At 51.4% G+C, this 25,786-nt stretch overlaps 13 protein-coding genes across 13 annotated transcripts; 5 read left to right on the forward strand and 8 right to left on the reverse strand.

The window, feature by feature from the left end:
* Positions 1 to 319: 319 nt before the first annotated feature.
* Positions 320 to 1,513, reverse strand: GLE2 (RNA export factor gle2; the record flags this gene model as incomplete). Its single annotated transcript, XM_051729751.1, has 3 exons — positions 320 to 683; positions 736 to 1,205; positions 1,259 to 1,513. The coding sequence occupies 3 exons, from the start codon at positions 1,511 to 1,513 to the stop codon at positions 320 to 322; spliced, it is 1,089 nt and encodes a 362-aa protein (XP_051590425.1).
* Positions 1,514 to 2,679: 1,166 nt separating this feature from the next.
* Positions 2,680 to 3,358, reverse strand: J4E82_003466 (uncharacterized protein; the record flags this gene model as incomplete). The annotated part of the gene is made up of 2 exons (XM_051729752.1): positions 2,680 to 2,946; positions 3,005 to 3,358. 2 exons carry the CDS (start codon positions 3,356 to 3,358, stop codon positions 2,680 to 2,682), a joined length of 621 nt encoding a protein of 206 aa, XP_051590426.1.
* A 407-nt stretch (positions 3,359 to 3,765) lies between these two features.
* Positions 3,766 to 4,959, forward strand: J4E82_003467 (uncharacterized protein; the record flags this gene model as incomplete). The annotated part of the gene is made up of 5 exons (XM_051729753.1): positions 3,766 to 3,768; positions 3,815 to 4,127; positions 4,206 to 4,378; positions 4,440 to 4,720; positions 4,776 to 4,959. 5 exons carry the CDS (start codon positions 3,766 to 3,768, stop codon positions 4,957 to 4,959), a joined length of 954 nt encoding a protein of 317 aa, XP_051590427.1.
* Positions 4,960 to 5,610: 651 nt separating this feature from the next.
* Positions 5,611 to 7,546, reverse strand: J4E82_003468 (uncharacterized protein; the record flags this gene model as incomplete). Its single annotated transcript, XM_051729754.1, has 4 exons — positions 5,611 to 7,026; positions 7,074 to 7,157; positions 7,205 to 7,463; positions 7,539 to 7,546. 4 exons carry the CDS (start codon positions 7,544 to 7,546, stop codon positions 5,611 to 5,613), a joined length of 1,767 nt encoding a protein of 588 aa, XP_051590428.1.
* A 418-nt stretch (positions 7,547 to 7,964) lies between these two features.
* KEX1 (Cell death protease) lies at positions 7,965 to 9,994 on the reverse strand (the record flags this gene model as incomplete). The annotated part of the gene is made up of 3 exons (XM_051729755.1): positions 7,965 to 9,368; positions 9,417 to 9,777; positions 9,828 to 9,994. 3 exons carry the CDS (start codon positions 9,992 to 9,994, stop codon positions 7,965 to 7,967), a joined length of 1,932 nt encoding a protein of 643 aa, XP_051590429.1.
* Positions 9,995 to 10,979: 985 nt separating this feature from the next.
* J4E82_003470 (uncharacterized protein) lies at positions 10,980 to 11,827 on the reverse strand (the record flags this gene model as incomplete). Its single annotated transcript, XM_051729756.1, has 5 exons — positions 10,980 to 11,036; positions 11,092 to 11,210; positions 11,258 to 11,368; positions 11,427 to 11,444; positions 11,509 to 11,827. 5 exons carry the CDS (start codon positions 11,825 to 11,827, stop codon positions 10,980 to 10,982), a joined length of 624 nt encoding a protein of 207 aa, XP_051590430.1.
* Positions 11,828 to 13,175: 1,348 nt separating this feature from the next.
* J4E82_003471 (uncharacterized protein) lies at positions 13,176 to 13,730 on the forward strand (the record flags this gene model as incomplete). Its single annotated transcript, XM_051729757.1, has 3 exons — positions 13,176 to 13,211; positions 13,272 to 13,355; positions 13,404 to 13,730. The coding sequence occupies 3 exons, from the start codon at positions 13,176 to 13,178 to the stop codon at positions 13,728 to 13,730; spliced, it is 447 nt and encodes a 148-aa protein (XP_051590431.1).
* A 1,294-nt stretch (positions 13,731 to 15,024) lies between these two features.
* On the forward strand, positions 15,025 to 15,813 carry J4E82_003472 (uncharacterized protein; the record flags this gene model as incomplete). Its single annotated transcript, XM_051729758.1, has 2 exons — positions 15,025 to 15,308; positions 15,588 to 15,813. 2 exons carry the CDS (start codon positions 15,025 to 15,027, stop codon positions 15,811 to 15,813), a joined length of 510 nt encoding a protein of 169 aa, XP_051590432.1.
* A 1,170-nt stretch (positions 15,814 to 16,983) lies between these two features.
* On the forward strand, positions 16,984 to 17,862 carry J4E82_003473 (uncharacterized protein; the record flags this gene model as incomplete). The annotated part of the gene is made up of 1 exon (XM_051729759.1): positions 16,984 to 17,862. One exon carries the CDS (start codon positions 16,984 to 16,986, stop codon positions 17,860 to 17,862), a length of 879 nt encoding a protein of 292 aa, XP_051590433.1.
* A 154-nt stretch (positions 17,863 to 18,016) lies between these two features.
* J4E82_003474 (uncharacterized protein) lies at positions 18,017 to 18,904 on the reverse strand (the record flags this gene model as incomplete). The annotated part of the gene is made up of 3 exons (XM_051729760.1): positions 18,017 to 18,693; positions 18,748 to 18,813; positions 18,865 to 18,904. 3 exons carry the CDS (start codon positions 18,902 to 18,904, stop codon positions 18,017 to 18,019), a joined length of 783 nt encoding a protein of 260 aa, XP_051590434.1.
* A 745-nt stretch (positions 18,905 to 19,649) lies between these two features.
* J4E82_003475 (uncharacterized protein) lies at positions 19,650 to 22,402 on the forward strand (the record flags this gene model as incomplete). Its single annotated transcript, XM_051729761.1, has 5 exons — positions 19,650 to 19,848; positions 19,898 to 20,359; positions 20,459 to 20,592; positions 20,639 to 20,684; positions 20,754 to 22,402. The coding sequence occupies 5 exons, from the start codon at positions 19,650 to 19,652 to the stop codon at positions 22,400 to 22,402; spliced, it is 2,490 nt and encodes an 829-aa protein (XP_051590435.1).
* Positions 22,403 to 22,604: 202 nt separating this feature from the next.
* Positions 22,605 to 23,115, reverse strand: J4E82_003476 (uncharacterized protein; the record flags this gene model as incomplete). Its single annotated transcript, XM_051729762.1, has 2 exons — positions 22,605 to 22,757; positions 22,864 to 23,115. The coding sequence occupies 2 exons, from the start codon at positions 23,113 to 23,115 to the stop codon at positions 22,605 to 22,607; spliced, it is 405 nt and encodes a 134-aa protein (XP_051590436.1).
* A 559-nt stretch (positions 23,116 to 23,674) lies between these two features.
* On the reverse strand, positions 23,675 to 25,384 carry J4E82_003477 (uncharacterized protein; the record flags this gene model as incomplete). Its single annotated transcript, XM_051729763.1, has 2 exons — positions 23,675 to 24,873; positions 24,928 to 25,384. 2 exons carry the CDS (start codon positions 25,382 to 25,384, stop codon positions 23,675 to 23,677), a joined length of 1,656 nt encoding a protein of 551 aa, XP_051590437.1.
* Positions 25,385 to 25,786: the final 402 nt, after the last annotated feature.

Here is a 25,786-nt window from a genome sequence, read left to right on the forward strand (position 1 = left end):
TCGACAGCCCATGGTACTATATCTCCAAATACGCCAGTCCCCTTGAACGCTAATGCAGGAAACCAAGAAACAACAAACACCATAATATCGTCCAACTGAGAGTAGCGTTATGAGTGTGGGGCATAGGGGGTGTATACAGAAGGCGCCACAAATTCGTCAAGCACATTGCTGCTTCTTTTGCGTCATGTGCTTCCCACTGGTGCGCTCCACAGCGCCGAAGATGAAGGCCCTGCTATCGCTGCGGTCGAGCTTTCAGACATCATTGTCGGCGAAAAGCGGACACGAAGAAGAAAGAGAATAATCCCTAATGTATTAGGGATTACCTCTTCTTGCTTCCCGGCCTCGGCTTGCACTCGTCCCCTAGAATGGGGTGAAGCTTGATCTTGATAGGGTAGTTTTGTGTGTTGCCACCGAAACCCTTGCTCCAATCGTAACTGACGGCGTAAGCGAAAATGTTGCCGTCCTTGCTGAAGCCTGTTGCGACAATGCTGCCGCCGACCTCGGGGTAGCCCTTGAGGCGGTGCTTGGCGTCCTTGTCCCAAAAGTGGAAAGTTCCGTCGGAACCTGCAGTGGAGAAGGTGCCGTGTTGTGGGTGGAAGGATATGGCGTTTACTGAGTGGACCTTGGCGATGTCGCGGTTGGCGGGGTCTTGTTGGCGATGGCACTTGAATGAAAAGTTGAGGCTATTGAGACGTTAGATGGTGGGAGGGTGAATGCGCAAGGAGAAATGCTTACCTGGTATCCTTTTCTTCGACATATTGAATAGCGCATCGTCCTTCGATGGAGCCGACGGCAAAACCAGTCGCATCCGAGAAACAGCTCACAACCCTTGTCTGCCACTTGAGAGGGCTGGTGATGGTCTTGTAGATAGTTGTGGGGTTTGAGAGGTTCACCATGTGGATATGGCGCTCAGCGGTCGCGATGACTAGCAGTTGATCTTTGACGTCCATGCTGTAGACACGCTCCTGGCACGTCAGTGTACCGACTGGCTCAGCGCCTTGGAGGTTCCAGAACTTGACGGTCTTGTCCCAAGAACCAGTAGCGACATAGTCCTGGCCTCCAGTCTGGAACCAGCGGACGCACTTGATGCCATTCTCGTGGGCTTTGGCTTGTTGCGCAGGGACGGTACCGCTGGCAGGGGCGGTGCGGAGGTCGACAATGTTGAGCATGCCTGTTGAGTCGCCGGCTGCGATACGAGTGCCATCCTACGTCTTGTTAGCATCCGGTTACCGCATTTGCATGGCATCAGTAAACGTACCTTTGACCATCCCAGACCCAGAACATGACCCGGGCATTCGAACATCCACTTTCCTTGCGCACCGTTGCCGTTGACCTCGTAGATGTAGACCTTCTTGTCCCAGCTTCCCACTGCAAGGAAATCGTTGGTCGGCGAGAATTGAAGGTCAGATATGCTGTCGCTGGGTACTTGGCCGGCGGGCACCTCGACGTCTTTGCTGGTGTCGCCTGTAGTGGAGCTTGCAGCGGGAGCTGCCGCTTGACCGAAAAGAGCCATCTCTTGCGATTATGTCGTGTGGACTGGGCGCGTTCAAATCGTGGGTGTTGGTGGTTGCGAAGCTTTGCGCGAGCTCGCCGTGTTGATATCCTGGGCAAGAAAAGATGAAGCGTTTGTACGCGCTTGTCGGGAACCTTGTAGTCGCAGGGAGGTGTTTCCAAGCTGGTGGCAGTGAGTGACAGGTAGCGCGCGAGGGAGACGGGATAGCCTTTATGTTCTTCACCGACGACGCGCTCAGCAAAGAAAGAGCCGATGCACGAAGCTTCCCAGGCACCCTTGCAGGCGCCAGTCCGCTTCCGCCTAGCCAGCCTGCCCGGCGTTACGATCCCCCGGCCTCCGCCCCATCTAAAAAAGTTTCCGCCCTCCAACCTGATTTCTTTCTCCAACGTTCCTCGCTCAAAGAATCGCAACGAAGCACACGCACGGAGCGCCTCTCGAGGTGTCTCTTTTCGCGCTTTGGGAGAAAGTCCCCGGACAACGATCTTCGCGATCGCACTTTCAGCAATGAACCGCCATAGAAGCCGCGGCTTCCATTACCGACTACGACACTTTCCGCGTCTCTTTACCCGTTCGCACTCCTTTTCGTCGGCTATCTGGAGGCTGTGAGTGGAGGGGCTGGCACCTGGATGACGATATGAGTCCGTTGGCTACCTTGCTCACTTGCTGAAGAGCGCCTGGCAATCTGGAGGAGGAGGGAGACATCGGGGAGGGCCAGGTATGGAGGGTCTTTTCGTCCAGTTTGATGGTTATGCGATTGCCTTCCTGCACTTTGATAAAACAAGGTGACATGGATGGTAACTCAATGGGGCTTATTCTTGATGCGAGGAACGTTCATCACCACACACTTTTCGGATCTGAGGGTAGACGCTCTCTGACAACGGTCGGAGATGACGTGCTACGACGTGCTTGGTCGAACAAGCCAGATTCATCCAGCCATATACGGTTTATATGATGAGACACATGGAAATAGAGTCAAGCTCTGAGGCTGTCTGAATCCCAAAGCGGTAGGACGGCCTTTGCTGAATTTTCTACGACGGTATCTGATAAACCTTATGGCTTAGATAGTTTTCTATCAATCGAAAAAAATCAAAGACATTGTCCTAATTCTGCTTTCTCGACTTGTTGCATGTGGTATCATAAATGTTTCGTGTCTACTTTGGTCCTTTTCATGCCTCAGTGCCGACAACAAACTCCTTAACCTCCTTGTATGCCTTGTCCAGGTCGTCGTTGATGACGATCTTGTCGTGCGGCGCCTGTCCACTGTGCGCAAACTCCATCTCGACCTTGGCCTGGTTGAGCCTCTTCAAGATAGCCTCCTCCTTATCCGTTGCCCGACTCCTCAATCGCTCCTCCAGGATCTCCATTGACGGTGGTTGCAAGAACAGGAATCGCGGGCGAGGGAATGTAGGGTGGTTCGCGACTTGCTTGACGCCCTGGACCAGCACATTTCAGTTCACATGCACATTGTAAAAAGTAACTAGAAGAACATACCTCCATCTCAATATCCAAGATACAGATCTGGCCCCTCTCTGCGATATCATTCACAGCCCTGATACTAGTACCGTAGTGGTTTCCTCCGAACTGCGCATGCTCCACGAATCCCTTCTTCTCTACCAGATCAAGAAACTCTTCCTTGGTCACAAAGTAGTACTCCTTGCCATCTTGTTCGGTTCCCCTGGGGCCACGCGTTGTGTGCGATATGCTGAAACCAAATTTACCTGGGAAATCGTCAAAGAGGCGCTTGAGGATGGTGGATTTGCCGGCGCCCGAGGGACCAGAGATCACAATGGGCTGGTTGGCGGCGAGGGCGTCTCTGGAAATGGGGACAGAGTCGATAGGCGACATGGTGGAGGTGTTGTGGGTGAAGGTGCGGAAAGAAGGTGTGTTGTGGACGTTTTTGGGATGGAGATTAGACAGGGAGGGGTGAGTCAGGCGTAGATGCGTCGGAATCTGTAGGTCGATGCTTCGTGACTCTCTCAACAGGCTTCTGGTGATTCGCGATAGAATCAATGGCATGCCTCTCGTGGATTTGGAGCTGCCGGGCGCTGCGGGGTGTGATTGGCGGTGAAGCTAAGGGGTCTTTTGGTGTTTGGTGGGGCTGCAAGTGGGATGGCGGCGGGACCTGGTGACATCGCGTTTTCGTGTTGGTACTGACCTCATCGAGCTGGGATTTAGCTTTCCACTCCATTTTCCGCTCATGTCACGGTGATTGCGCCTAAGAAGCAGGCCCTTAGAGTTGCGAACCAGTCGCCATGGTATGTTGCTTTCTGTGCGTTGCATACGTCATTCTAACAACCCCAGTCGAAACAATACCTCACCCTCCACACTGTCGACTCGGCGCATCCCAAAGCGAGCGATGTCTTCGCCGTAGCACCGACTAGCACACAATTGCTCTCAGCTTCCGGCTCAAGTAGCATCAACGTCTATGACACCACACAGGCCGAGTTTCCTGTAATACAAACACTCGACAAGGCGCATCCACTCGGTATACACCACCTCGTGACCGCGCGGGAAGAGAAGGCACGACGGGCCGCAAGCGCAGGCTTCGAAGGCAAGGTCAAAATATGGAGCCAGGACGAGGATGGCGTCTGGAGTGAGGACGGAGAGATTGTTGGTGGGTACGCCTCATGCTTTCTTTGAGATCGCAGGAAGTGTTGTTCTAGTGAGCCAGAGTGGGCTGACCTTGTCGCAGATCAGAACAAGCCGGGTGAGATATGGGCGATTGCACTGAGTGCAGATGGCCAGTACCTCGCGAGCACCAGCATAAACGGCAAGATTAACGTCTGGAGTCTGAACAAAGAAGAAGGAATGCCTCGGATACGCGAGTATGAGACCAAAGGCAGCTTTGGGCTCTGCGTAGATCTGGTAAGCTTCGCCACCCTCTACCTATTTTTGTCAACGACGAACATGCTGACGTACATATCAGAGCCGCGATGGTACCTTCACAGCCTCCGGTCACGAAAACGGGTCCATATACGTCTTTAATAATGAAACTGGTCGTCTTGCACACTCCTTGGCCGGTCTCGTACACCCAGTCCGCAGCGTAGCCTTCTCCCCAGCATCCAAACTCCTAGCTGCGGGAGGCGATGCTCGAATCATCGCACTCTACGACGTCACATCAGGCGAACAAGTCGCAAACTTCACCGGACATGGCGGCTGGGTACTCAGTTTGGATTGGAGCGACACAGGCGAATATTTATTATCAGGGTCAGCATCATTCCATTCGCTCTAACCATGAATGCTCACTAACGTCTTATGTCAGATCTCACGACTCAAAGGCAAAAGTATGGCGCATAGAAACACGGTCATGCGTTGCCACGCATTCTCACGGCGATAAACCTCTCTGGAGTGCAAGATGGCTGCCAAAGTCACCTATGAAGAGTGAGATGTTTGCACTGGCTGGAGGGAACAACTCAATCAGCTTTTACCGTGAAGCAGCAGGTTGAACAATTATCGACCTTTGTCTCAAACAACGAGAAGTATCAAAATAGCTATGCATCCGTAATAGCAGGGATGGACATGCGGATATTACGAGAAAGCTGCTGTAGCGTAAAGCGTAGTCTTGCAAGACTGCCAACCTGTATGCGCGGAGCGGCAAGTGGTAAGCTCTGTATAATTAAAACAACTGAACGACCATCACATGTGCTATACACTATGCATATCTCCAGTGCAACATATCTTTTGCCAATGTAAAACAGGAAACCAAACTGAAGACTTGAAGATAGGTACGCTTCCAGTAGATTTTGGAGAGGCGTGTCAACATGGAGCCCCGCATGTCCTTTTCTGGACCGACGACAAGTGTAGGTATGCCAATCTTTGGTAAACATATTTCGATTGTTTCATCATTTTCTTCTACTACCATCACCATCGAAGTAAAGATATCAGCTGGTTGCGAAACATGACAACCGCTCATTGCCCCCAGGAAGATAACGACCATCAGAGATATGCATACTCCTGCTAGAGCATTTCCTTGTCATCGCTCCTTCGTTGAACGCCTAAACACCGATTCCGCACCATGTAGAGAACGCCTCGTCCGCTAAGACCAAAGTAAAAGAGCCTAGTCGAAAGAATATTGAAAAGGCGGTCAGTTGCATACCTTACGTACTAGCAACACCAGTATTCTCAGCACCAGGTGGCGCATCAACCCTCTGCTTCTTAGCGTCTGGACCTTCAACACCCGCAGCCCCGTTAGCACCCACATTACTGACATCCTGTAGCGCTGGCCTTTCTCTCTTAACACCACCAGGACCGGCGCTGTTCATTGTAGGTGGCTTGTATGCGCCACGGTTCGCGCTAGGACTCATGGCGTAGTTTGGTGCGCCAGGCATACCAATCCGGCGGTTGGCATCCATTTGTGGGTTTACAATATTGGGACGGTTGAAGGAGCCAGTTGATGTAACGCCTGGTCGTTGAGGAGGTGGTTGAGGTGCAGGCGGCGCACCGACTGCGTCACGCTTGATGGGAATGCTGCGAGCGTGGTCGATTCCGGGTGTGCGTTTCTCTTTGGGTATGGGGGAATCGACGTTAGGATTGAAGGATGGAAGATTGCTGAGCGAAGTTGCGTCTGATGCTTGGAGAAGCTCCGCAGCACGAGAGGTGACGAAGCCTACCGGGGGACGGTGATTAGGAGGAGGTGCGTTTGAAGCAGGTGTGGTCGATTCTGAGGGTTGGGGTCCTGGACGTGTTTGATTTGGTGGTTGATGTGCTTGGGGTGGTGTAGGCCGGAGAGGTTGATTGTTGGGAGCGAGTTGTTGATTTGGTGGTGGTTGTTGTCCTAGAGGTCTTGAGGCAGCTCCGTTTTCCATTGCTGGTGGAGCCATGCGACCACCGTTCTGCACAGGTCGAGCCTGTTGTTGAATTGGAGTCTGTGGATGCCTTCCGTTCTGCATAGGGAGCCTTCCAGGTGCTTGATTCGGTTGCTGCTGTTGCATACCAGGATTTCCACGTCCGGCTTGTGGAGGCCTGCCATTTGGTTGACGAGGAGGGCCCGTATTCCGAACAGGTGATGTGCGAGCAGATGGTACACCGTTTGGTTTCGCCGGCCCGGCTGCCCATGATGCTGTGGTTTCTGAGGCTGACAATGTTTCGGAGAATGAAAATTCGTCACCGTGGCCCTCCGTGACATCGACTCCATCAAACAAGTTCTCATCAGCATCGTCGTCGAAGTCAGCGCCAAAAGATTCGTTGTTCAAGTGATCGGTACGTGTGCGAAGGATCTGGTTGGGTCGGGATGGTGTTTGCTGTGGTTCCTGCTTGACCACGGCTTGCTCTTCAGGCTGGGGTGGCGGTTTGAAGTCGACGTGTCGGTAGAGACTGTCCTCTTGGAATTTGATGGGCTTAACCTTCATAGACTGAACTTTTTTGAGATACTCTTTGTCGTACAAGCAGTTGCCGAGTACGTTGCCGAACGTACGTAATGAGCGTTTCAAGCCATCTGTCGCCGCCTCTTTCTTGGCCTTCTCAAATGATGCGGCTTTGCCTTTGCCGTTCTCTATCGAGCCATAGCCAATGTCCTAACGAGCTATCAGTAGGAGTCAGATTGAGGATACGACGTATTTACCTCGTGATATGTACCATCCTTGAGTGTGATTCTCACCACTATTGAGAGACCCAAGCTGACCTTGCCGTTCTGATGCTCATCGACCTGCTACTGTCAGCATGTATTCCCTAGCCAGTGAAGTGAGCACATACGTAGTCAATCTGCACCTGCCCCAGCGAGCTCGACCAGCCATTGAACCCAAAGACTTCGTTCGCCAACGCTATTGCCTTATTTCCCTCCAAATACGCCACCTTGCCGCCGCCATTACCCGGTCGTTGTGATATGTATTCAGGCCCGAGTTGCTTGTTCAACCTGCTCTGTAGTGTCGCGATTTCCGTTGCTGTAAAGCCATTTACGACGCGTTCTTCGAAGGGGTTCTTGACGTTGCCGCCGCTGTACTGGTCGCCTGGCCTGCGTGATCGTTAGTCAACATTATTGGTATCAGAAAAGGTATGATTAGAAGACGCGTGAAGAGACTGTACGTACGCAGGCATTGTTGTCGTTACGAGTTGCTGGGCATGGGTCGCCGCTTTGCTGAAGTTGAGGCCTGGGTGGCTGAAGATGACGCGCCTTGGGAGGGCAGGAACGCGGTCACGCTAGTCCCGCGCTCACGTGCTCACAAGGCAGCACCGATCCACCATATACTGCCTACACGGTAACGTCAACAAGTGTCAACCTATGGTTTATTTAACGGGCGAGATGCGCGTCAAGCAATAAAAAAAAATACCCACTTGAGCATTAGGTACGCCTGTATTGTGCAGCAAAGCAAGTCAAATAGGTAATCTCAGCGTCCCGGACGCGTCAACACTGAACATAGTATGATCTGGCGAGACGAAAAGATTCGATTTCGACGTCCCGAGTACGCCTGCAATGCTATATGATATCGGTCCCAAAAAACGTAGTAATCTCAATCTATCCCGATGCTTCCTTTCTTCTGCCACGATCACTGGAGCTAGCCTCCTCATCATCGCTGTCTACGCCCAAAGAGAACGTAGAGTCGTTGTGCGACTCCCTCGTCTTCTCCGAGTTTGCGCGCGCATAACCATTTCCTGGCTTCTTTGGCGCATCGTCAAGATCATCAAGCTCCCGTTCGTCAAAGTCGGCAGCCTCAAGATCCTGCCTGCGTTCTCTTCTCCTGAAGTTGTCAAGGCCCATGCCGGTGAGAAGAGACTCTCGTCCTTCGTCACTGTCGGTACCCTTGTATTCGCTGCTTGCAGCACGCCTACTGCGCCACCACAAGAAGCCGCAGAGGCAGGCAGCAATGAGGACAACGACGAGTGCAGCCTGGCCGGAGCGAGTGTAGGCCTTCCATTCTGCCGCCTTGAGCTCTTTCGTCTTGTCTTCTTCTGCTTGAGTCGAGTTGGGGTGGTCACCAACGCTGGTCAGTGGACCTTTCTCGCCGTCGATAAGGCTGTCGGCAGGAGCACCACCGATTGCCTCGATGTTGACTCCCATGAAGCGATCGAGCATATCGCGGGTGCGCCTGGGGTAGTCAAAGGGAACCATGTGACTGGAGTTGTAGAAGACGACGTATGTGAGGTTACGCGCCTCCTGCCATGTCCCAGCAGCTTCGCCCTCGAACATCCAATCCTGTTTAGCATTCTGTACACCGGGGGAAGCTTCGAAACCCTTGCCACCGTTCCACTGCATGTTCCCAATCATAGCTTCTGTACCAACGTGATTGCAAATAAAGTCCTTGTCACCAGAGAACAGCAAGACTGGAATCTGCTCGATGATTTCGGGCAGGAACTTGACAGCAGGCTCGCTCTTTCTGGCACGGAAATGACCAGAAACGGCCCCGTTGCACTCTTGCCAGCCGGTCTTCTTATCGGGGTTGATGTGAAGTGCCTGGATAACATCGGGGCGGCGGAGGTAAGGAGTGACTTGCGCAAGATCCGGAGGCCAGTTCATACCACACGACGAATCGTCACGGAGACGGATATCGTACATGTTGAGGCACTGGTTCATGTTGTCGGCCTTTGTGTCTTTGGTCTCCTCCAAAATCCTAACCATGATCTGCTCACACTCGCTTGTGTCGACAGTGTTCATTCCACCGGCGTCGAGCTTCTTGATACAGATCCTCTGTTGTTCCTCCACACGCCTTGCCATGTCCGTATCAGCCCGCATGAGTCCATTCTGGTAGGCAAAGGGTATGTAAGCGAGATACTGGTCGACGGGCGATATCCAACCGTTTCCAATCATGAGTCCCTTGAGCGCCCATGGCGTTTTGGAGGGGTTCTGTTTGTTTCGATTGAGGATAGCGCGACCGATGTAGGGAATGTGTTGACCAGCGTACGATTCACCGGCGATGTACAACTACGACATGTCAGTATCCCCGCGTCTCCACTTAGTCGAGCCACTCACATCGTCATTCTCGTATTCGGGGAATAGCGCAAACCACTTCTCCAAAAATATGAGCATGTGGTCGGCCATTTGGTCGAGTTCAGTGAGGTAGCTGTTGGTGTTCACGTAACTGAAACCAGTTCCAACGGGTTGATCCACGAAGAGCAAGTTTGCGAACTCGTCCCATGAACCGTTGTTGTATTCGAGGTTGCCGCCTTCGCGCACTCTGTATGGGCCGACTTCCATCATGGCGCCGTCCATCGAGGAGCAGCCAGGGCCGCCGTTCAGCCATAATACCGTCCGTTGACGGTCTGCAATGTGGCGATTCTCGTAATGCCAAAAGAAGAGGTTGCCGTTGTTCTCTGCGTCGACTTCGATGTGTCTAATCAAGGGGTCAGCACTGCCTGCGCGTATCTCCCAAATCGCGCTTACCCTGCGTGCATCTTCAGCAACGGCTTGGGCGCACCGGGCAGGTCATGTATGAAGTAGTCGGCCTGCGTCTTCTCCTGTGCCATTATGCTCGGAAGCCATGATACTGTCGCTAGGAGGCCGCCTAGGAGCGCCGTCCGCCATCGCAGCGGAAAATGTGAGGAGGCCATAGTGAGGCCGCGTGTCGGAGTGTGGGTGCCGCGGAGGATGCGGTGCGCAGTCGCTATATCATGGGAACTCCAGAGGTGGAAAGAGCAGCTGCTGCAGGCTAAAATAAGATGAAGTGAATGCACAGCCTGGCACAGTGTAAGGTATAGGCGCTGATGTTGTGAGAAGTTCGGACTTCAAAGATACAGGTTAGGTGGCTACTGGGGCGGCTGACGAGTCCGAGTTGGGATCCAGAACCAGGGGCCTGTTGACAGTAGATCGTGAGACGTAAGACACGCGAGCGTTCCACAAAGTGAATGACAGTTTCAGCGAATAGCCTGAATGTTGAACATGTAAAATGAATTGCAGAAAGTTAATTGACATGGATAATAAGTCCATATCGCTATTGAGGTACGTCTTTGGGGTGCTGTCCAAGCTTCGTCGTAGGGCCAATCACAGCACACAAGGCTCATTCCGGCTACTGCCTTCTCCGCGTCTCGAGAACGCGCATCGCGCATGCGATCTGACACGATTGAGCGTTCACTCATGCTTCAACCATGTGTCAGCTCCGTCCTCAGGCCGCGACTTTGCCGAATATATGCACACCACTGAGCGTGTCCGCGCGTCCCTAGCTGCCGATATTCGCATGCAATGGTTGATCCCACTTCCTAAGGTTCGGCCGGGCTGGCAATAACTTTTTGGACTACAGACTACTAACTATCTAGCACTAACTTCTCTATGCCGTCATGCTGCACCAACGTGAAAGTCGTTCTAGAGCATGATAGCATCCACATCGGTCCGTCTGGTCAATACCCCGACTGAGAGCTAGAGTCCCGCCTAGTACTACACCGCGGACCCCTTTCTCATCCTTACAATGCTTTTTTGGGATTCCCGGAAGCGGTACATGTTAACGATCGTTGATGACTGTGTGCCACAGTGGCGCATGCTCATCTCCCATACCGCTGGTACGTAAAGATGGGATGCTTATGGCATATTGATTACTGGTCTTCAAAAGAGATCGTTCAAGCTCTTGGCCGAGTCTTTAACGATCAGCTCACGCATTCCCTATGCATCCTGTCAACATTGCGTTTTGACGCATCAAATCGCTCAGTCTGCTCACCTTGGGCATGATTGGTTCCCCGTTTTCATCCTTGACATAACGGAATGGCATCTGTGTGCTCTCGTTCTTGTTGATCTTGAGATCGGGATGATCGATGTACGAAATCTTGTCGACGGGTACTGCGCCTCGTCAGCATCTTACACCAGCATCCGGTTGCTCGACTCACCCTTGTCCTGCACGCAAATCCTGGTGACACGTACTGCTGTGTCGGTCGTCATCTGTACAGGTCCCAAGCGACGTCCTTGGTATCCTTTCTTGCGCAGCTCTGAAGTACGGTCTGGAGAGTACGTTAATCAACTGTTGCTATTTCGCATAGCACTGCCGGTTTCACACACCTCTTGGCGGGTCGTCTCCTGATCAGGAATTAGCTCTTTCTCTCTATCGTACAGCTTTGTCTGGATGAGCACGGATGCTTACCAAGTATACCGCCGAATAAGAAGATGTCGAATGTCTCGCCGTCCTCTGGGCTCAAGTCCTTGGATGCGGCAGGGTCCAGCAGACACACCTTGTCTTTTCTGTCCGCATAGATTTCTTCAATACCTCTTGTCTCGACATTGAGTCCCTTTGCACCCTGTAGGTTTGCGGGCAATTTCAACGACGTCGGTACGGAAGACAGCAGGAACTGTGCACCAGACTCATGGGATTCTGCCGCGATGCTGGCGTACTCCAGAGAAGACCACTCCTCAAGCTCAGGGTCCAGATGTTCCACTGCAAAGGTCTTGCCGGTGCCAGCCATTCTTAATACGATTGGAAGCGGGATGCGTTTCCGGTCTTGTGTTGTTTTTGGTGTGAGATTTTGCTGCAACAATTAAGCGAATTGGCCAACGGGCGGCGCTTGTGTGGGATGTTCCTCAGCTTGGATGCTGTGTTTTACTTCCCGAATTCTGGATCGATGGTGAGAACCTTGAAGCCCTGCAGTAGTATCTCGCTAATCAGAGTAGGTGGTGGTGGGGAGCATGGCTGACCGTCAGGGTTTGATAAAGTCTAGAGCTAGCGCACTCAAGCAGCCTATCACGCTCAAGCAACTATTTATCATGGTAAGCGGGGAAGCATGCTTTCGTAGTTGCAAGATAAAAAAAGTGCATCGTGATTCAATCCAAGCAGTCTGCGAGGCGTGTTCCATGTGACGACATTACGCACACACGCCAATGGCACGGAAAATGAAGAATTCAAGCCTCATCGAGATGGGCCCTGGCGATCAAGGAGGTTAGGAGGCCAATGATGTGTACGCGTGACGTTGTGAGGGTGCTGAGTCTGGTAAGGTCCACGGCAATCCAACGTGCATCCGACCAACGCGCGCAAGGGCTAAGATTTACACTTTTCGCGCGGAAACGGCTGCTCTGCCATTCATTCCTTGTGTCTGCTGCGTCAATTCACCCGTCAAGTAAGCCACGTCTTGGTGATTGTTTAAATCGGCCTACCCGTCGCCTGCCTACATATCCACTGCATCTACCCCTCCTTGGTTGACAACCTCCCTCGTGCGAAGCAAGTCGAGAGAATAACAACGCTCGAGTCTATTACATCACTCACAATCCTCTGCACACTCTACTACTGTTGTACACATTCAATCCTTTGCTCTTCTCGTCATCACGATCCCTCGCTTTGTTGCTTGATTCGCATCGTGCAGCGTCCCGGGCCGTTGGAACCTCGGGCGATCCAGGCTTATCGCATAGTCGACTGGATAGAGGGGCACTCCTCCCACTTGCACCAAAACATTGTCGTTTCAACAACGCCTGAACGATAAACCAAACGAGTCATAACACGTCAACGCTGTTGTGTTGTCAGGCAGCAGCAAAGACCTACGCCCGAGCTCTGTCGGCACCCAATCGTCAGCGCTGGAAGCCGGATCAATCACGTCTATTCACCCTGTCCCTGTCACATAACGGGTAACGGTACTCGCCCAAAGTGGTCAGCGCGAGCCAACGACAACCATCTTTTAAACAAATTGCGACCTTTTGACCCTTTTTCGTGTTATCCATCACACAACAAAGCCTCGACACGACACGGCGACTTTCGCGAGCAGCTGCCCCTCTAAAGAACGTCACTTGCGATCCGCAACACCACAACCCTCTACAATCGCCAACATGAACCCCCACCAGCAGAACAAGGTCGATGTCAGCGTACGTCACAATACTCCCTGCACGTTTCTGGAAAGCTCAGCAGCTAACATGGTGGTTCAGAAAATGTCAGAGCAGGAGGCCAAACTCTTCCGTCTCTATGGCAAGCTTCCCAACAAGAAGGACCTGCTCCAGAACAAGCTGAAGGTATGTCAAGCCTGCGAAGTACTGGATTCCTACTAACGATCGCTGCAGGAGCGCAAGTACTTCGACAGCGGCGACTACGCCCTCTCCAAGGCTGGCAAAGCTGGTGACGTCGGTGTCACCCAAGTTGGTCGCGAGCACCCCAACCCCGAGAAGATCCCACACATCGCCCCGCCCACCCCAACCGGTCAGAATGGCAACGGCAACGGCAACGGCCATGGAAATGGCAGCATCAGCGGTCAGGGCGAGCTAGCAGGTAGCCCCGTCAAGGAACACACCTTCTTGCACCGCGAGACCAGCCTGAACCGTGAAACATCGGCCTCCGATTTCGAGAACAACGAGAACAGCGAGGCTCAGGGAGGCGCAGTCAAGGCATAGCTGGCACGCCCATGCCACTAGACCTTTGCGCTTCCCTTATCTTGCACTCGTTTGGCGCAACCTTGGATGACGGTGCCCAAAATGTATCTATACGCACCTTCGAACGGCCTGAACCTATCATCGTTTACGGAGTCGGATGCGGCGTTCCGGAGAGCCTTTGATGGCGGCCTAGCCTTTGTATCGGCACCACAACGCCTTACGGCCAACATCTCCCTGGGTATGAAGTTGTCGAGCACAAGGACATTCTTCACTTCTTGTGTAGTAAACTTGACAGAGGATGGTTGGGATTGCTGAGACTGGAGCTTGTTCCGGGTTCATCTCGCAATCAACCAGACTCCCATCTTTCACGGCTATAAGCGTGTATGCGTATTTGAGTAGAAGACATCGTAGCAATATGAATACTGGAAAACTCACCGCTGTCTGCTTGTTGCAAAGTGACGACTTCGTGACTGTCAGCAGGGTACGCTAGTGAGGGCGCTAGACCACGTGATCGTTGGTGCCTTATCCCAACACACGTATATGTACATCCATAGGGACGTTGCGTGCCTTCTTATCTTCAGTCGTCTTTGCAAAACTACCAAACGTCTAGTTTTTTGAGCAGTTTTGTGGAAACATCACTGCACTCGTTTGTACGAACAGCATGGCTCAACACCGGACCACGCATAGCTCTTTGAGCTCGTCTTCGACCTTCTGCCTGATACTTTCCCTCCCAGCTGAGTTGCGCGATATCATTTACATGTACTCTTGGGGTTTTCGAACAATCGAAGCCTCGATTTCTTGTACCCCACCGACATCAATCCTTGCCATACCCAAAAGTATCGTTCATGACCGATTGTCCAAATTGTTACTTCGGCAAAGAGGCTTGCCGATCTGGTTATCGACATGCAGACAGATGCTAAAAGAAGGTTTGAGTTTGCTGTCGAGAGAATTCGCGTTCACCTCTTCCACACTATCTACAATCCAGCAAGTGAAGACCGTAGAAGAAACCGATATCCCAAACCGGTTAGTCTTCGAGGCTATCAAAACAGTGGTGCTAGATCGCGCAACACCAAGTTGGATCCAAGATGTAGATTTGGAAATGCAAGCCGAACACGAAGACGCAATACTGCCCACTGGGATAAACCTCGTGCGGTGCTCACGTTTGTATGTCAACACGAGGCCGAATGAACGGGGGTCCCTCCCAGGAACTTACAGGTTGCGAGATCATCAGTTGTTGCAAATCAAACTTTGGCCTGCTGATGAGGCGATGCTGAACATCTTGCATAAGGCTGGCACGGGTGTCAGGGAATTACACATGAACTGGATCTACGATGTTGGTACACTAGTTCCTGGTGACCAACCGGTTGTTAGGAGCAAGACTCTGGATGAATGGGTTGGTAAATTGGAACGTGTGAAGGTTACAGTAAGAAGTGAGCCTAGTAAAACTTTTGCTGGGAGGATGGCGACAGATTTGGTGGAACGGACTGCGAAGAGGCTTGTTGGTGAGAAAGGCAAGGGTGAGACAAGTATGAGATGGAAGGAGAAGGATATAGAAGACGATGAAGGGTTCAAGAAAGACGAATGCAAGATGCAGACAAGGTATGTTGTGGTGGAAAGCCGCAATGGGTGAGTGCTGCAGCGCACAACCTTCGCTCAGCCGGCGATTGGATTCTGTGTATCAATCTTCAGACAAATATCGACTTTCATTCTCAACGTAGGTGTTCCGGACGCAGCACTGACCAGATAAACGCTACGAAATCACTCCACCTCCGTAGGGTTTATATAGGCCCTGGAGCTTCCCGCATACACCAACAAATTCTACTTCCGCTGCTCGACTTAACACTAACTCCATCACGAGGCGGACTGAACATACCGCAGAACACACAGTCACTATTCATTTTCGCGTCCTTCTCACGCAGAAGATATGCTAGAGTCAGCCGGCCTTGTCACGCTGGTTTCTAAATCATCGCCTAACCTACTCCTTGATCTTCCATTGGAGATTCGAGATGAGATTCACAAGTACGCCTTCGGAGATGCTGCCCGCTCATTTGTCGTCAGCACAGAAATCTCAGCTTATGCGTTCGCAAGCGCTTCCACCTACTGAGAGTATGACCGAAACACTGGCATACTCACTGGCCTACTCCTCTGGATTCTGACTTGTAAACAAGTTTTGATCGAAGCAATGGACGTATTTCGCCGGTTCCGTACCTACCTCTTCAAAACTCAACAACGAATCTACCCAATTAGTAAAACGTATTGCAAAACGCATCTCTGTCCGCCTCCGAACACACTTACTTACGGTGCCAGAGGCAGAATCAGCAATTTTACCTTCCAACCTGGCAGCGACGCTTGGTTTATGCTGGGTTCCGACGAGCGTGAGATTGGGATTGATTTGGGCGAACAGAAAGAGCGTGACCGTGAGCGGCTTAACCTAATCTATCATGGACTTTGCAAAGACTCGTGTCTGCAGTTGAGATGGAGACGCTCGTGGCTTGATGGACATTGAGACTTCGGATCCAATCGTGTCAATTGGCTACAAGGTGAGAAAGAGATTCTTGATTGCTTTGTCGCCAAGTGGAACGGCTGGTTCCGCGAGGTGAGCGTTACTATCGAGTACTCTGAAAGGGATCGAACAATGATGCCGAGGATGATGGAACTTGCTGAGAAGTGCTCGCGAAGACTTGTTGGCAAGGCACGGGAAGGTGAAGTGAAATTCTGCTGGACAGAAGAGGCTTCGGTTTTACGGCTTAAATTTTGTGAACTCAACACTTGGGTGAAGACTCTGCTGGTTGAACGTAAGATTTGGAGAGGTCATTGCCACGAGCCTTGTGCAATCAACCAGTGAGCTCCTAGATAGACTCGGTGGTTTCTGAGATGTATCAATTTCCGCTGTTGTATTCAACGACATTGGACATATAGTCTTCATTTCAGCTTACTCAAACTGATACGGCGATAGTACTGTCTCGATTCCAAGCGTGAGAACCTAGGCAGCAATTCAATGAAGCTGAAGACTTTTATCTACTCCTTTTTTTTTCACTATGGAAAGAAGACCGTGCCCATAATCACGAGCGCTGCTAGCATCATTACCGGTTCTCTTTCGCATATAACATTTCGCCTTGCCTTCTCTTGTCCGTTATAAACCCGAATCAATCTACAGCCGATATCCGCGCTTACCACAACCACTCGATCAACTTGGTTACTCACATCTCGCTCAGTCGACAATTTGACAACAGCCGCCTTAGCTGTATTCCACATCTGAAACATAGAGGACGACATGACTAGCAACCGGAACCCGCCGTCTAAGAAGCGCGCTGCATCACCAGCAAAAGGCAGTCGTACCTCCAAACGCTTACAAGTATCAAGCAAAGTGTCTCGTCCACCACTCTCGAAGATCACCTCTCAGCATGGAAGCGCGCTTCTAAGTCTCCCTCGTGAGATTCGAGATCAAATCTACACGAAGGCTCTCGAAGAATCACCTCTTACATTTCGCGTGGATAAACTCATGGTCATTGCGACACACAATCCGGAAGTTTCCATCGAGGCCTCGAAACCAGTATGTCGAGGTCTTCCACTCTGGATGTTATCTAGTCGACAGGTGCTTTACGAAGTCCTGGATCTAATTGCATGGACCTTCACTTTCCAGCCACTTGGGCGGATAACTGGACCTGAACGAGAACTCGCGGGAGCACCAAATTCACTTATCTTCACTAACGATGGCGTACGAAACATCAAGCTTCGCTACCTGGTCTTTAACACGAAGGAGTACCTCGGCGAACACCTGATCATTCCTTTCCTCAAGCTAATGAATGACTTGTCTCTCAAAAACGCGTGTTTGGAGCTGGTTTGGAGTTATACAAGCTTCCGGTACGCCTTGATGCCGGACGAGGCCAATTTGTTCATCCATGCGTGGGCAGAACACTGGAATGGCAGATTTCGCAAAGTTAAGATTGAAATTGAGGCTGAGACAGATCCTAAGCAGTTGTGGATCATGGGTGAGGCCGAGAAGTGCGCAGTGAGGCTGATTGGTACTGGTGGATCCGTATCTTGGAAAACCCTGGACAGCCGCGATGTTCAGTACTACAAAACGTGCAAGAAGCCTACTTCCTGGGCATGGTATGAGAAACGATCTGTAGTTGCTGAGCGCAAGATATAACAAAGGGGCAAACGAAAGGTATTCGCTGTAATTCTTTTCAAGGTACTTGCAGCATGTCGCAAGTGTACACCTTCAGTGTAGACTTTGTATCAAATACAACTAGAAGTCAGCTACTAGTAATGTAAAAATCTATGCCTCACTTTCAATGATCACATCATACCCGGCCTGCCATCCCGCCTTTAGTACCCTCATCCTCCCCGTCTCCGACACCTTGTTGCTCCGGTGCCCAATGGCGGTCCTCTTCACTCTTGATCAACTCATGTACATCCAGCCTCAAGTCCACTATCTCTTGCCCGTTCACAAGGTCATTCTCATCCGCCCTCTTTCGCGCTTCCTCCTCATTCTTGGCGATGCCAGCCTTGACATGACGATGAACCAACCTCTTCCGCGCAACATCGAAATCTACATCCACGAACCAGAGCTCGTCCATGAGCTTCGCTGCTTCGTTCCAGGGCGCCTTATCCAATGAGCAGTAGTTGCCTTCGAATATGACGATGCGTACGGATGGCGAGATGGCAATGTCGTTCTCGACTGGGTCTTTGAGCGCGTGATCGAAGCTGGGTGCATACAAAGTTGAACTCTCTGGACATATAGGCTCTCGTAATTTCTTCACCAGGCTGTAGAAGGAATCGCCATCAAACGTGAAAGCCGCGCCTCTTCTAGCATGTGCGCTGTCTGGATCTGGCATTGCATCAAGCTGTTGGCGTGATAGATGGAAGCCATCCATTGGTATGAAGGCTGCTAGTGGATTACTGTTGGCGGTACCCGGCGACTGTTGTGCATGTTTCTGGTTGAGTTTGGTCGAAACTATGGCTGCGAGCGTTGTTTTACCTGGTGGTGGTGGTCAGCTGGTTGGGGAGTCAAACTTGCCATGTATGTACGTACCAGACCCTGGAATGCCAGATACTGCAATCAGCAATCGCTTCGACGCAGGAACATCTTGATATTTGTCTATAACCAGGTCAATGCGTGTGTTGTAACCTGGCGTCCGGTGTCATGTACCCCAAACCTTGTTCACGAGGCGTTCTACTTGCTCTTCCATGTTGATATGATGTTTATAAGATGGTATGATGCTAAAATCTGCACAGCGTCTTTATATTTTGCTATCCTAGAGTCGATCGGGATCGCCAGTGTCCAAGGCGGGATGGCTGCTTTTTAGTTCGCCCGTCCGCACTTGCAGATTGTGGGGGCTCGGCATCGTGGGTGGACCCAGCATCAACCGCTGACGTCGCGCGGGAGCATGGCGGCTGAGAACCGCAGCTAGCCTTTCTTCCCTTGCCAGCGTTGTACCGCTCTTACAAATGTAGAACATCAACCATTTCACGTAGCAGACTCGAGCAGTACTGAAAGGTAGATGTGGCTTGGAAGATAGAAAGCAACAACACCATTGGCAGACATTTGTGGTATCTGGTAGGCTGGAGATCGGGTACCTTGCAACCGGCGTGTTGTAGCTATAGCATCAAAGAGTGATGTGTAAAACGAATAGTGATTCTTATCGCGTGCCCTTGATTTGCGATTGAAGACGAGAGTAGAGTTGTTTTGGCCATGGCGTCACATGCTAGCAAAGCCCGTCGTCCAATCAAGGCACAGCAGGGTCCAAGACAGCTCTGGCTGGGCATAATGTCCGATATTGCCGGCGCATTGCTGTCGCGGTCAGCTAAGAGCTAATCCAACGTAGCAGAGATATGCTTTGAAGCCTCGCGCCACCGCTGCATGTGTCTTACGGTCTAGTCTGCAACCAATTGGCCGACGCGTGGTGAAACGCGTCATACCCGTCATACTTCACTATGCTCCCGTCCACCCTCTTGACCCTCCTCTTCACGCTTCTCTCACCCACGTCCGCCATCGACCACAAAGTACCGACCAGCAACGAATCGCTGCTATGGGGTCCTTATCGCCCAAACCTCTACTTGGGTCTTCGCCCCCGCGTGCCCAAGAGTCTAGTCGCGGGACTCATGTGGGCGAAGCTAGAAGACGTTGAGACGAGTAAGTAGTCAATGTAAGGCTGCGCCTACAGTGCTGACCAGTAATGCAGCACTACGCCACAACGTAAACCAGAGCGAAGGCATGGCCCGATACGGTTGGATCGCATACGATGCACGAGAGGGCGGCAGGCAATCCATAGAGGATCCTGGGAACAAGATAAACCTCGTGACTGAGTTTGTAAAGTACTCTGAAGGCCAGAGCCAGGGCAATTGGGGGTTGCGCGTACGGGGCATACCAAGACCAGACGCGCCGGAAGATTTCAAGACAACTGTAGTCTTCTACATCGGCATGGAGGCCATGGAAGCTTGCGCCGACTGCAAGCTCGAGGCGCGTCAGCAATTCGAACCTGACGACGACAAGACTGTCCAGGCAGTGAACATGAATATTGTGCACCCAAAGTTGGGTACTGCTGGTATACACATTCCTGTACCTATCAACGCAGAAGAAAAGCGTGAGGTGGCATACATTAAGACGCTGAACGTAACAGAAGATAAACTATGGCAGGGCAAATGTGAGTGCAATGAATGCCAAATCTTTTCCACCCTATCTACCCGTATTCCAAGCCTCATCTGTCGGTGTGAGTAGCTAGCTGATGAGTTTGTGTGACAAGCCACCTTCCTGGATTCGTTGAAAGACCAGACCAAGGACCGTAAAGAGCCAGGACCAAATGACATCGTGTTGCGCAACGCCCCGAGTAACGGTAACATGCAATTAGTTCAATTAGTGTGCCATGGATCATTTGAGGTTAGTCTCACTATCTTATGTCTCTACCGCGACTGACCTCCTGCAGTTTGATATTCTTTACTCCAGCGATTCCGCGAAGCGAGCCATGACTTGTGAGTTCTCGTTTCAGCTATGTCACATAGCGAAGTGGGTTAAGATTCAAGCATACTGACACTCCCAAGCCGCTGGTCTCACCAGCAGTCTAGAGAGTACCCTCAAGTCTTTTGACAAGAACTTCGCCACCACGTTCATTCCGAAAACCCCCTTTACTACCGACCAACACCGCGCCTTTGCTCAAAGCACCCTGTCGAACCTATTGGGTGGACTAGGATATTTTACTGGTACTGCCAAGGTTGACACATCAAAGAAAGCCATCTATGCTGAGACGACGGGAAACTTCTGGCAGAAATCAGTCGATGCGAGGAAGCACTCGACACCCAAGATGAAAGGTCCATACGAACTTCTTACACATACACCGTCGCGCGCGGCCTTCCCAAGGGGCTTCTTGTGGGATGAAGGTTTTCATCTCTTGCCCGTCATTGAATGGGATGCAGATCTCGCTTTGGAGGTGATAGATGATTGGCTTTTTCTCATGGACGATGATGGCTGGATCGCAAGAGAGCAGATCCTAGGCGCGGAAGCAGAGGGTGGCACGCCTGCTGAATTCGTCACTCAGTTTCCACACATTGCTAACCCACCAACAATGTTTTTGGTCATTTCTAAGTTCATCGATATGTTGAAGGGCAAGACAAAGTATCATGGCCATGACTCGGTTTACCTTGCCAAAGCTGAGACTGGAAAGGCCTTGATGGCAAAGATGTACCCGTACCTCAAGAAGCATTATGATTGGTTCCGGAAGTCGCAATCTGGAGATGTGGAGGCACATTCCATCCCAGCGGCCAACTTGAACGAAGGTTACAGGTGGCGGGGTCGAACACCGGGAACGAACTTCGCCAGTGGACTGGATGATTACCCTCGAGCAGAGCCTCCTGACATCACCGAATTGCATCTGGATGCATTGTGCTGGGTTGGCGTGATGGCGCGGACCCTTGAACGCATCGCTTTTTTGACGGAAAATGCACATGACGCGCTCACATTCCAGAACCACATCCGTGGCGTCAAGACCAACATCGATACCATACACTGGGCAAAGGAGTCGAACATATACTGCGATGCCGTCGTACGGAATGCCCTACATACAAATGCCTGTCATAAAGGCTATCTCTCAATCTTCCCGCTTCTCACTGGTTTCACTGATGCATCGCACCCACATCTATCAGCCATGCTTACCCTTCTTCGCGACCCCGAAAAACTATGGACGGACTTCGGCGTCCGTAGTCTTAGCCCTGGGGACGAAGCCTATGGCAAGGACGACAACTACTGGCGCTCGCCCATCTGGATCAACATGAACTACCTCATCCTAACCAATCTATTTGACCTCGCCCTGATACCCGGCCCGTCACAACAACGCTGTCGTGAAATATATATCGAGCTCCGTCGCAACATTGTCCATACTGTCTTTAATTCTTACCTCAAGACAGGGTACGTATGGGAACAGTACGACCCTATTAGAGGTGATGGACAACGCACGCAACAATTCACTGGCTGGACCGCACTGGTGGTCAAGGTCATGGCGATGCCTGATCTCGAGAAAGACGATGGCATGACGGAGAAGATGAAGGGATATTATCAGGAGGCAAAAAAGCAGGCCGTGCAGAACCAGACGACTGGGGCAGGCAGTTTGGTGTTTGCGGTTGTGTTCATGGGGTTCGTGTATCTGACGAGGAGGAGATTTGCGGGGACCTTGAGGAGTTGGCGGAGGAACAACTGAGCAGGTCATGAACACAGCATGAATACGGAATGCGCAAATGCGAAGATATGAATCTGTCCAATCATTGGCTTAGAATATAGAAGGGGATGGGAAGTCAATTACTATCGCGGCAATTACATTCTCAGTAAATGTATGCTTGCTACGTCCCATATGCTGTTCAAGCCGCCACTGACGATACAAGTAATCTAATGCCACCATCCGTCTATCTGCACATGCCTGCATATCCATCTTGCTGAGCAGCAGCAAGGTACCTGCAGAGGCTATAGGTGTCTGTATCCTTGTAGTAGACCACTGCAACCGCGCCACCGTTTCCTGCGGGAAACTGGCTGCCTTGCTCCCATTGTGGAATCTGGATCTGGAAGGTAGAAAGTGACGAGTCAGTAACGATTTACCAGCCAACGTACACACCAAGGATGCAAAGTGTTGATAACAGGCAGCACGCCGAGATCGTGTAAACTCACCCATTTATATGTATCATCTTCGTTGGAAGGGCACTTCTTCTTGTCATCAGGCGTAGTCAAGAAGCGCGATGCTTCTGGAACCGCATCCGTAGTTGCCCATTCCTGGACGACGAGATCTTGGAGTTGAGCTGCTGTGACGGGAATGTATGTGCCGTCGTAGCGCTGGCAGGCGGTGTCAGAGAAGCCGTTGAACGTTGCCGCTAGAGCCGAGGCTGAGAAGAACACGGCGGGGACAAGGTGCTGAAGCTTCATCTTGTGTATCTGCGAGGAACGGAGCTGTAGTGAAGGATGCGGCTTATGGTGAAAAGGCGATCTCAATTGACGAGATGGGTGAAGGTACTTATGTGTCTTATATTGCAGGCCCGGAATGAATGATATTCGCTCATGCACTGAACTACAAAGAGACGGGCATACGTCACACTTGCCGGGCTTTGCTGTCTTGGAAATACGGTCAGTCATTTAAAGGGCAGCAGAAAGGCCGAACACTCGGATATCACATTGAATATCGTAAGGACTGGCGTGTGTGACGGCCAAAACAACTACTCTACCAGCTCAAGCAAGGATAACGCGGAGAAGCCTCACAGAATTGTACTATGCGGTTGGTCGGACGGAGGACAGGTTGCGCGAGTATATACGTGAATAACGGTCTGAAGCTTTATCGGGCCGAATATAGAGTGATGTTATTCATTGTACTTCAGAAACATCCGTAGCTTGTCGCAAAACAGACATTCAGGCCACTAGAGGTGGCTGAGGCGGTTAATCAGCCGTGGCTGGAAAGACCGTGATACACCGAAGTGAGACCGGCCGTGTGCTAAGCAACTACGCCAACCCTGTCAACATCTGGTGCGTACGCGCTTCCAACACCAGAGATGGTGATGGTGTTAGTACCCGTAGTGCTGAAGCCCGACAACTCCACGCCGTAATTCTTGTACACATCTTTGTCCCAATTGTACCCGCTCAGAGGGAAGCTAACGGTCTTCGCGGCTCCTCCGTTCACGCTGATCGCTGCGACGCGCTCGTTGCTGCCGCCCATGTAGTCAACCTGGCCATTGATATAGTCAAAAAGCACTGTCTGTGTGGCTTTGGACGTGCGAAGATTGGAGATCGTTACACGGCCGTTCGAAGATCCACCCAGGTTGCCGACTTTGTTAGATGAGGTGCAGCCTGAACAAGATTGGGTGTTTGCACCCGAAGAGAGGGAGCCAGTTGATGCGGAGACGAATGTATAAGTGGGCTTCGTAGCTGTCGAGCGGCGAATATTGGAGAGACGGATGGCGAGAGATCCATGGGCTTTGACTTGTTTGGAAAGAGAAGCTCCGCTGATAGTCGTACCAGTCCAGAGATCCTTGATAGATGCCGAAGCTATATCAAGCTCAGAAAGCTGCAGGCTCAGCGTACGAGCAGTGTTGCTGATATCTACGACTAGGACAGCCATATCTCCATTAGCAAGATCGCCGGCCCAAAGGTCTCGATCTCCGCTCCAGCGCTGGTGGAGCGTGACCGGCTTGACAGCTGAGTCTTGGTTGATAGCAATCAGGTCCTTGTTCTGCAGAACAGCAACAAGCTCATTTGATAAAGCTGGAACATCAGTCGAGATCATCAGCGCCGACTTCAACATGGCCCATGCAGCGAAGTGAGTAGCTTGCTCATCAAACGTCATACCAGAATTGCCCACCATGAGTAGATCAGCATCGGCAATATGTCCGGGGCCTACTAGGCCGGACTTCGCAATGTGTACGGCTTGATTGTAGATGCGGAACATAGACGCCCAACCTGACGTGATGTCATCCGACAGCCGGAAGGATGTAGAGATGCCCTTAGTCCACTGAACAGGTCCTTGTAAGCCAGTAGATGTGCTGAAAGGTACACCCCATTGGCAGATCAGCAGTCCAGGGATGCCGACTCGTTGAAGTTCTTTCCACATGACGCCAAAGCGAGAGACAAAATCGGTCCTGGCGTTTTTGGGGGCGTTCTGGCTAGCTGCAGGTCCATCGGCATAGCAGTTGTCGTCTGAAGGGTTGTGAGTACGGCGATCAAGATGGAAGATTACTTCTTAGAACTCACATTTGACGTATTCGGTGTTCAGCGTCTTGAAGAAGTCGGCATCCGCAGCTTCGTGGCCCAAGGAGCCTAAGACAGGGCTTGGTGCTTGCGGATCGCACATGCGCACACCAGCATCCGAGTACATGGTCCACTTCATGCCTTTGGACCTTGCAAGGTCACTCAGAGGCTTCAAGCCGCCTGGAAAAGCTTTGAGATCCACCTTCAAAGCGCCGCTCGTTGTGTTACGTTGTCCATCTCTTGAGGCCCACCCACAGTCGATTTGGAAGAACTTGTAGCCTGCATCAACGAAGCCACGACTGGCGAGAGAGTTGATGGTGGTAGTTATCTTTTGGGTATTGGGACTACATGACATCTGGTTGTACGAGTTCCAGCCCATCACTGGCGTTTGCTGGAATGACTGCGATGCGACATGGGTCACCCCAGCGAGGGTGACAAGGACAGAGTTGGTCCACATCATGGTGAGAATATCTTAGCAGGCAGTTGTGTCCGTACTCAACCATCTAGATGTCTGGCATCTTTATACTTCTGCATTTTGAGTTTATCGTCAACACGAAGAACTGGCCACTAACCTTTTACCGGTGGGAGGAATGAGTTCATGCGAATGTCTCTCGTATATCGGGAGTACTCCTGGATTTGGAAAACCTCGCGCTCAATAATTTTGAATACGATGCGCAGATCATAGGGCTATGGTGCGCTACTTGATTTGCAACTTATTTCTTCCGCGAGATAAATTGACGTTTGAGGAGTATTGCGGGGACTCCATGATGCTGATTTGCTAATTAGGCAGTTGCGTGGCTGAATGCGCGAAAAGGGTTTAGGTATCGGGAGCCTGTCCTGTTTCCAACTATGCGAAAGATGC

Source organism: Alternaria postmessia (assembly GCF_024291825.1).
Source record: "Alternaria postmessia strain BMP 2775 chromosome Unknown scaffold_15, whole genome shotgun sequence".
NCBI classification, from domain to species: Eukaryota; Fungi; Ascomycota; class Dothideomycetes; order Pleosporales; family Pleosporaceae; genus Alternaria; species Alternaria postmessia.